Here is an 8714-nt window from a genome sequence, read left to right as displayed (position 1 = left end):
GGAAGTGAGGGGAGTATAAAGGGAAAAGGAATTCAGGTTGGGAGGTGTGGCGGCGGAGGATGCGGCGGGGCACTCTGGCAGGGCGGCGGCCTGGCACTGGGGCCTGGCATCGGCGAAGGTAGAGGCGGCGGCGGCACTCGGGCCGGGTGGCAGCGAAGGTGGAGGCAGCGGGGCACTCGGGCGAGAGACAAGGAGCGAGAGACAAGGCTTAGGATCGCAGGCTGAGCTGTCGAAACTTTGCCCCGACAGAAGGAAGTGAGGGGATGATAAAGGGAACAGGAATTCAGGTTGGGAGGTGCGGAGGCGTTGGCGGCGGCCGGGCACTCGGGCGAGATACAAGAAGAGAGAGACCAGGCTTAGGATCGCAGGCAGATCTGACGAAACTTCGCCCCGACAGAAGGAAGTGAGGGGATTATAAAGGGATCAAGAAATCAGATTGGGAGGTGTGGCGGCGGAGGATGCAGCGGGGCACTCTGGCGGCATAGCGGCGGAGGCTGCGGCAGCGGCGGGGCACTGGGGCCTGGCAGCGGCGAAGGCGGCGGGGCATTGTGGCCGGGCGGCGGAGGAGGCGGCGGCCGGGCACTCGGGCCGGGCGGCGGAGGAGGCGGCGAAGGCGGAGGCGGCGGGGCACTCGGGCGAGACACAAGGAGCGAGATACAAGGCTTAGGATCGCATCCTGAGCTGTCGAAACTTCGCCACGACAGAAGGAAGTGAGGGGATTATAAAGGGAACAGGAATTCAGGTCGGGAGGTGCGGAGACGGAGGCGGCGGGGCACTCGGGCGAGAGACAAGGAGAGAGAGACCAGGCTTAGGATCGCAGGCAGATCTGACGAAACTTCGCCTCGACAGAAGGAAGTGAGGGGATTATAAAGGGATCAAGAAATCAGATTGGGAGGTGTGGCGGCGGAGGATGCGGCGGGGCACTCGGGCGGGAGACAAGGAGAGAGAGACCAGGCTTAGGATCGCAGGCAGATCTGACGAAACTTCGCCCCGACAGAAGGAAGTGAGGGGATTATAAAGGGATCAAGAAATCAGATTGGGAGGTGTGGCGGCGGAGGATGCAGCGGGGCACTCTGGCGGCATAGCGGCGGAGGCGGCGGCAGCGGCGGGGCACTGGGGCCTGGCAGCGGCGAAGGCGGCGGGGCATTGTGGCCGGGCGGCGGAGGAGGCGGCGGCCGGGCACTCGGGCCGGGTGGCGGAGGAGGCGGCGAAGGCGGAGGCGGCGGGGCACTCGGGCGAGACACAAGGAGCGAGATACAAGGCTTAGGATCGCATCCTGAGCTGTCGAAACTTCGCCACGACAGAAGGAAGTGAGGGGATTATAAAGGGAACAGGCATTCAGGTCGGGAGGTGCGGAGACGGAGGCGGCGGGGCACTCGGGCGAGAGACAAGGAGAGAGAGACCAGGCTTAGGATCGCAGGCAGATCTGACGAAACTTCGCCTTGACAGAAGGAAGTGAGGGGATTATAAAGGGATCAAGAAATCAGATTGGGAGGTGTGGCGGCGGAGGATGCGGCGGGGCACTCGGGCGGGAGACAAGGAGAGAGAGACCAGGCTTAGGATCGCAGGCAGATCTGACGAAACTTTGCCCCGACAGAAGGAAGTGAGGGGATTAAAAAGGGATCAAGAAATCAGATTGGGAGGTGTGGCGGCGGAGGATGCAGCGGGGCACTCTGGCGGCATAGCGGCGGAGACGGCGGCAGCGGCGGGGCACTGGGGCCTGGCAGCGGCGAAGGCGGCGGGGCATTGTGGCCGGGCGGCGGAGGAGGCGGCGGCCGGGCACTCGGGCCGGGCGGCGGAGGAGGCAGCGGCCGGGCACTCGGGCCGGGCGGCGGCGAAGGCGGAGGCGGCGGGGCACTCGGGTGAGAGATAAGGAGCGAGAGACAAGGCTTAGGATCGCAGGCAGATCTGACGAAACTTCGACCCGACAGAAGGAAGTGAGGGGAGTATAAAGGGAACAGGAATTCAGGTTGGGAGGTGTGGCGGCGTTAGCGGCGGCCGGGAACTCGGGCGAGAGACAAGGAGCGAGAGACAAGGCTTAGGATTGCAGGCTGAGCTGACAAAACTTCACCCTGACAGAAGGAAGTGAGGGGTTATAAAGGGAACAGGAAATCAGGTTGGGAGATGCGGCGGTGGAGGAGGCGGCGGGGCACTCTGGTGGGGGGGCGGCGGAGGCGGCGACCGGGCATTGGGACCTGGCAGTGACGGAGGCGGAGGCGGCGCGGGTCTCGGGCCGGGCGGCGGCGAAGGCGGAGGCGGCGGAGCACTCGGGCGAGAGACAAGGAGCGAGAGACAAGACTTAGGATCGCAGGCTGAGCTGACGAAACTTCGCCCCGATAGAAGGAAGTGAGGGGATTATAAAGGGAACAGGAAATCAGGTTGGGAGGCACTGGGACTTGGCAGTGACGGAGGCAGAGGCGGCAGGGCACTCGGGCCGGGCGGCGGCAGAGGAGGAGGCGGCGGGGCACTCGGGCGAGAGACAAGGAGCGAGAGACAAGGCTTAGGATCTTAGGCTGAGCTGACAAAACTTCGCCCCGACAGAAGGAAGTGAGGGGTTATAAAGGGAACAGGAAATCAGGTTGGGATGTGCGGAGGCGTTGGCGGCGGACGGGAACTCGGGCGGGAGACAAGGAGAGAGAGACCAGGCTTAGGATCGCAGGCAGATCTGACGAAACTTCGACCCGACCGAAGGAAGTGAGGGGAGTATAAAGGGAAAAGGAATTCAGGTTGGGAGGTGTGGCGGCGGAGGATGCGGCGGGGCACTCTGGCGGGGCGGCGGCCTGGCACTGGGGCCTGGCATCGGCGAAGGCAGAGGCGGCGGCGGCACTCGGGCCGGGTGGCAGCGAAGGTGGAGGCAGCGGGGCACTCGGGCGAGAGACAAGGAGCGAGAGACAAGGCTTAGGATCGCAGGCTGAGCTGTCGAAACTTTGCCCCGACAGAAGGAAGTGAGGGGATGATAAAGGGAACAGGAATTCAGGTTGGGAGGTGCGGAGGCGTTGGCGGTGGCCGGGCACTCGGGCGAGAGACAAGAAGAGAGAGACCAGGCTTAGGATCGCATGCAGATCTGACGAAACTTCGCCCCGACAGAAGGAAGTGAGGGGATTATAAAGGGATCAAGAAATCAGATTGGGAGGTGTGGCGGCGGAGGATGCAGCGGGGCACTCTGGCGGCATAGCGGCGGAGACGGCGGCAGCGGCGGGGCACTGGGGCCTGGCAGCGGCGAAGGCGGCGGGGCATTGTGGCCGGGCGGCGGAGGAGGCGGCGGCCGGGCACTCGGGCCGGGCGGCGGAGGAGGCGGCGGCCGGGCACTCGGGCCGGGCGGCGGCGAAGGCGGAGGCGGCGGGGCACTCGGGCGAGAGATAAGGAGCGAGAGACAAGGCTTAGGATCACAGGCAGATCTGACGAAACTTCGACCCGACAGAAGGAAGTGAGGGGAGTATAAAGGGAACAGGAATTCAGGTTGCGAGGTGTGACGGAGGCAGAGGCGGCAGGGCACTCGGGCGAGAGACAAGGAGCGAGAGACAAGGCTTAGGATTGCAGGCTGAGCTGACAAAACTTCACCCTGACAGAAGGAAGTGAGGGGTTATAAAGGGAACAGGAAATCAGGTTGGGAGATGCGGCGGTGGAGGAGGCGGCGGGGCACTCTGGTGGGGGGGCGGCGGAGGCGGCGACCGGGCATTGGGACCAGGCAGTGACGGAGGCGGAGGCGGCGCGGGTCTCGGGCCGGGCGGCGGCGAAGGCGGAGGCGGCGGAGCACTCGGGCGAGAGACAAGGAGCGAGAGACAAGACTTAGGATCGCAGGCTGAGCTGACGAAACTTCGCCCCGATAGAAGGAAGTGAGGGGATTATAAAGGGAACAGGAAATCAGGTTGGGAGGCACTGGGACTTGGCAGTGACGGAGGCAGAGGCGGCAGGGCACTCGGGCGAGAGACAAGGAGCGAGAGACAAGGCTTAGGATCGCAGGCAGATCTGACGAAACTTCGACCCGACAGAAGGAAGTGAGGGGAGTATAAAGGGAACAGGAATTCAGGTTGGGAGGTGTGGCGGCGTTAGCGGCGGCCGGGAACTCGGGCGAGAGACGAGGAGCGAGAGACAAGGCTTAGGATTGCAGGCTGAGCTGACAAAACTTCACCCTGACAGAAGGAAGTGAGGGGTTATAAAGGGAACAGGAAATCAGGTTGGGAGATGCGGCGGTGGAGGAGGCGGCGGGGCACTCTGGTGGGGGGGCGGCGGAGGCGGCGACCGGGCATTGGGACCTGGCAGTGACGGAGGCGGAGGCGGCGCGGGTCTCGGGCCGGGCGGCGGCGAAGGCGGAGGCGGCGGAGCACTCGGGCGAGAGACAAGGAGCGAGAGACAAGACTTAGGATCGCAGGCTGAGCTGACGAAACTTCGCCCCGATAGAAGGAAGTGAGGGGATTATAAAGGGAACAGGAAATCAGGTTGGGAGGCACTGGGACTTGGCAGTGACGGAGGCAGAGGCGGCAGGGCACTCGGGCCGGGCGGCGGCAGAGGAGGAGGCGGCGGGGCACTCGGGCGAGAGACAAGGAGCGAGAGACAAGGCTTAGGATCTTAGGCTGAGCTGACAAAACTTCGCCCCGACAGAAGGAAGTGAGGGGTTATAAAGGGAACAGGAAATCAGGTTGGGATGTGCGGAGGCGTTGGCGGCGGTCGGGAACTCGGGCGAGAGACAAGGAGCGAGAGACAAGGCTTAGGATCTAAGGCAGATCTGACGAAACTTCGCCCCGACAGAAGGAAGTGAGGGGATTATAAAGGGAACAGGAATTCAGGTTGGGAGGTGCGGAGACGGAGGCGGCGGGGCACTCGGGCGAGAGACAAGGAGAGAGAGACCAGGCTTAGGATCGCAGGCAGATCTGACGAAACTTCGCCTCGACAGAAGGAAGTGAGGGGATTATAAAGGGATCAAGAAATCAGATTGGGAGGTGTGGCGGCGGAGGATGCGGCGGGGCACTCGGGCGGGAGACAAGGAGAGAGAGACCAGGCTTAGGATCGCAGGCAGATCTGACGAAACTTCGACCCGACCGAAGGAAGTGAGGGGAGTATAAAGGGAAAAGGAATTCAGGTTGGGAGGTGTGGCGGCGGAGGATGCGGCGGGGCACTCTGGCGGGGCGGCGGCCTGGCACTGGGGCCTGGCATCGGCGAAGGCAGAGGCGGCGGCGGCACTCGGGCCGGGTGGCAGCGAAGGTGGAGGCAGCGGGGCACTCGGGCGAGAGACAAGGAGCGAGAGACAAGGCTTAGGATCGCAGGCTGAGCTGTCGAAACTTTGCCCCGACAGAAGGAAGTGAGGGGATGATAAAGGGAACAGGAATTCAGGTTGGGAGGTGCGGAGGCGTTGGCGGCGGCCGGGCACTCGGGCGAGAGACAAGAAGAGAGAGACCAGGCTTAGGATCGCAGGCAGATCTGACGAAACTTCGCCCCGACAGAAGGAAGTGAGGGGATTATAAAGGGATCAAGAAATCAGATTGGGAGGTGTGGCGGCGGAGGATGCAGCGGGGCACTCTGGCGGCATAGCGGCGGAGACGGCGGCAGCGGCGGGGCACTGGGGCCTGGCAGCGGCGAAGGCGGCGGGGCATTGTGGCCGGGCGGCGGAGGAGGCGGCGGCCGGGCACTCGGGCCGGGCGGCGGAGGAGGCGGCGGCCGGGCACTCGGGCCGGGCGGCGGCGAAGGCGGAGGCGGCGGGGCACTCGGGCGAGAGATAAGGAGCGAGAGACAAGGCTTAGGATCGCAGGCAGATCTGACGAAACTTCGACCCGACAGAAGGAAGTGAGGGGAGTATAAAGGGAACAGGAATTCAGGTTGGGAGGTGTGGCGGCGTTAGCGGCGGCCGGGAACTCGGGCGAGAGACAAGGAGCGAGAGACAAGGCTTAGGATTGCAGGCTGAGCTGACAAAACTTCACCCTGACAGAAGGAAGTGAGGGGTTATAAAGGGAACAGGAAATCAGGTTGGGAGATGCGGCGGTGGAGGAGGCGGCGGGGCACTCTGGTGGGGGGGCGGCGGAGGCGGCGACCGGGCATTGGGACCTGGCAGTGACGGAGGCGGAGGCGGCGCGGGTCTCGGGCCGGGCAGCGGCGAAGGCGGAGGCGGCGGAGCACTCGGGCGAGAGACAAGGAGCGAGAGACAAGACTTAGGATCGCAGGCTGAGCTGACGAAACTTCGCCCCGATAGAAGGAAGTGAGGGGATTATAAAGGGAACAGGAAATCAGGTTGGGAGGCACTGGGACTTGGCAGTGACGGAGGCAGAAGCGGCAGGGCACTCGGGCCGGGCGGCGGCAGAGGAGGAGGCGGCGGGGCACTTGGGCGAGAGACAAGGAGCGAGAGACAAGGCTTAGGATCGCAGGCTGAGCTGACGAAACTTCGCCCCGACTGAGGGAAGTGAGGTGATTATAAAGGGAACAGTAAACCAGGTAAACCGGGCAGCGGCGGGGCACTCAGGCCGGGCGGCGGCGGAGGCACGGCAGTAGAGGCGGCGGCCGGGCACTCGGGCGAGAGACAAGGAGCAAGAGACAAGGCTTAGGATCGCAGGTTGAGCTGACGAAACTTCGCCTCAGGGGGGGAATTGAGGGTATTATAAAGGGAACAGTAAACCAGGTAAACCGGGCGGCGGCAGGGCACACGGGCTGGGCGGCAGTGGAGGCGCGGCAGCGGAGGCACGGCGGTGGAGGCGGCGGCCGGGCACTCGGGCGAGAGACAAGGAGCAAGAGACAAGGCTTAGGATCGCAGGCTGAGCTGACGAAACTCCGCCCCGACTGAGGGAAGTGAGGGGATTATAAAGGGAACAGGAAAGCAGCTTGGGTGGTGTGGCGCCCGAGGCAGCGGCTGGGCACTTGGGCCGAGCGGTGGCGGAGGCGGAGATGGCGGGGCACTGGGGGATGGGCGGCGGCGGAGGCGTGGCAGCGGCCAGGCACTCGGGCAAGAGACAAGGAGCGGGAGACAAGGCTTAAAGGGAACAGGAAACCAGGTTGCGCGGTGCGGCGGCGGTGGCCGGGCACTCGGGCTGGGCGTCGGAGGTGGCGGCGGTGGCGGCGGTGGCTGGGACAGGGACCTCTGGTTCGGGACTGGGACCTCTGGTTTGGCGGCAGCAGGCCGGGACCGGGACCTCTGGTTTGTTGGCGGCGACCGGGACCGGTGTGAGGGGATTATAAAGCATTCCAGGGGCTCCGTGCGGCGGGGGCAGGGGTATTCCACGGGCTCCGGGTGGTTGGGGCGAAGGAATTGGGACAGGCACTCTGATCTTCGATTTGGCTTCTTCTAGTTCTTTGAAGAGCTTGTAATTTTGTAAGGACACATGCAAAAAACAATACTGAATTAGATTAAAACAAATGCAGACCATCTGATCTCTTGACTTGTCTCATCTTGTGATATTCCTGCTAATGGGATGCATTGAGAAGTAACCATGTTCCTCAAATAGACACCCTGACATGACCAATACATGAAAACTGTTTAAATTCTCATTCCGATGAAAAGCCTTTAATATTCAGTAAATCAGGGTTTCATGAAACTAACTGGAATGGTATACCAGGATGAACATGGATTCAATGACAGATTTCAAGTCATCTTTACTGAGTTTTAACAGGAGCAACAACAATATCGATGCTGGAACAATATGCCACAGGACATAATCCAATCATACACTTGTAGTAATAGGATCAGAACATCACATGCCTAAGGTGAACATGCAGGTGAACATGCAGTTTGTTTTGCTTTATTTATGTTATTGAGATATTACATAGTCTTCATTATTTTTGAATATCATGATTATTCAGGGTTCTTGCACCATTTTAAAAATCAAATTCAATGCTTTATTAGACCTTTTTAAGACCTCAACAAATATAATTTAAGAACCAAAAATGTCTAAACAACTAAAAGATTACACGCAACCAGACGTCAATGTCGGTAGCTAGCTAACATAATGCAAACGTAAAACTTATTTTAATGGCGGAGTCTCTCATTGTCTAATACTAAGTTAACCCTCAGAGGACTGAGCCAATTTTTCCCGTTTTTACCACTTTTACATTCTAGCTGATAAATAATATGCATTTGCTTATAAACCACAGTGTTTTATATCTATTTCTTCAGAACAAGCACTGCTAAATGCATTTTTCATGCATAATGTACTTATAAGACAGTATTTGAGTGAACAATGTGCAATACAAAAATAAGAAACAGAATTCATTTTTTTTTATAATGATTGGTTTCACACCCCATACAGTAATAGTGAACAGTTTTGACACTTAGAACATGCTCTTCAAAGCCTTAGGTATTGAAATATGCATTGTATTTCAATAAACTATATACATAACACTGAAATAATGCACCTTTTTTGCAAACTGACCCAGGAGAACATTGAGATCCTAATTTCCCTGAGTTATTCAGGTCTCTTAGACATGCCACTGAGCAAAGCTGGGCCTCCAGGAAGTGGCAGAGAGGCACCTGGCATGCCAGGGGGTCTTGTTATATATTCTGCAGACCTTGCAATCTTAATCAGCTTCTATTTTCCATTGCTGGAAAAAAAAAATCTAATTCTGTTTCTTTTTTTTCTTTATTGCACATTTTCCACTTACAGTATATATAATTATATTATATATCTATTATAAGTACATAATACTTGCATAGCTGAAGCTGCTCTGAATCCATAGATACCACATATATAACAGTAGCATCTATAATAGCTGAGATATGAGCTGAATTGTATAGG

At 59.3% G+C, this 8714-nt stretch overlaps 1 protein-coding gene across 1 annotated transcript; it reads right to left on the bottom strand.

Moving 5' to 3' along the window:
- Positions 1 to 1623: 1623 nt before the first annotated feature.
- Positions 1624 to 7166, bottom strand: LOC136747236 (ice-structuring glycoprotein-like). Its single transcript, XM_066700184.1, has 13 exons — positions 6975 to 7166; positions 6844 to 6923; positions 6634 to 6694; positions 6252 to 6311; positions 5916 to 6110; positions 5517 to 5701; positions 5030 to 5219; positions 4133 to 4327; positions 3562 to 3756; positions 3163 to 3347; positions 2676 to 2865; positions 2072 to 2266; positions 1624 to 1857 (listed from the first exon to the last, which is right to left on the bottom strand). Exons 1-13 carry the CDS (start codon positions 7164 to 7166, stop codon positions 1624 to 1626), a joined length of 2157 nt encoding a protein of 718 aa, XP_066556281.1.
- Between the last annotated feature and the right edge of the window lie 1548 nt (positions 7167 to 8714).

The sequence above is a fragment of the Amia ocellicauda genome, chromosome 3 (assembly GCF_036373705.1).
Source record: "Amia ocellicauda isolate fAmiCal2 chromosome 3, fAmiCal2.hap1, whole genome shotgun sequence".
Taxonomy (NCBI): Eukaryota; Metazoa; Chordata; class Actinopteri; order Amiiformes; family Amiidae; genus Amia; species Amia ocellicauda.
This window is presented reverse-complemented; position numbering and strand designations above follow the sequence as displayed.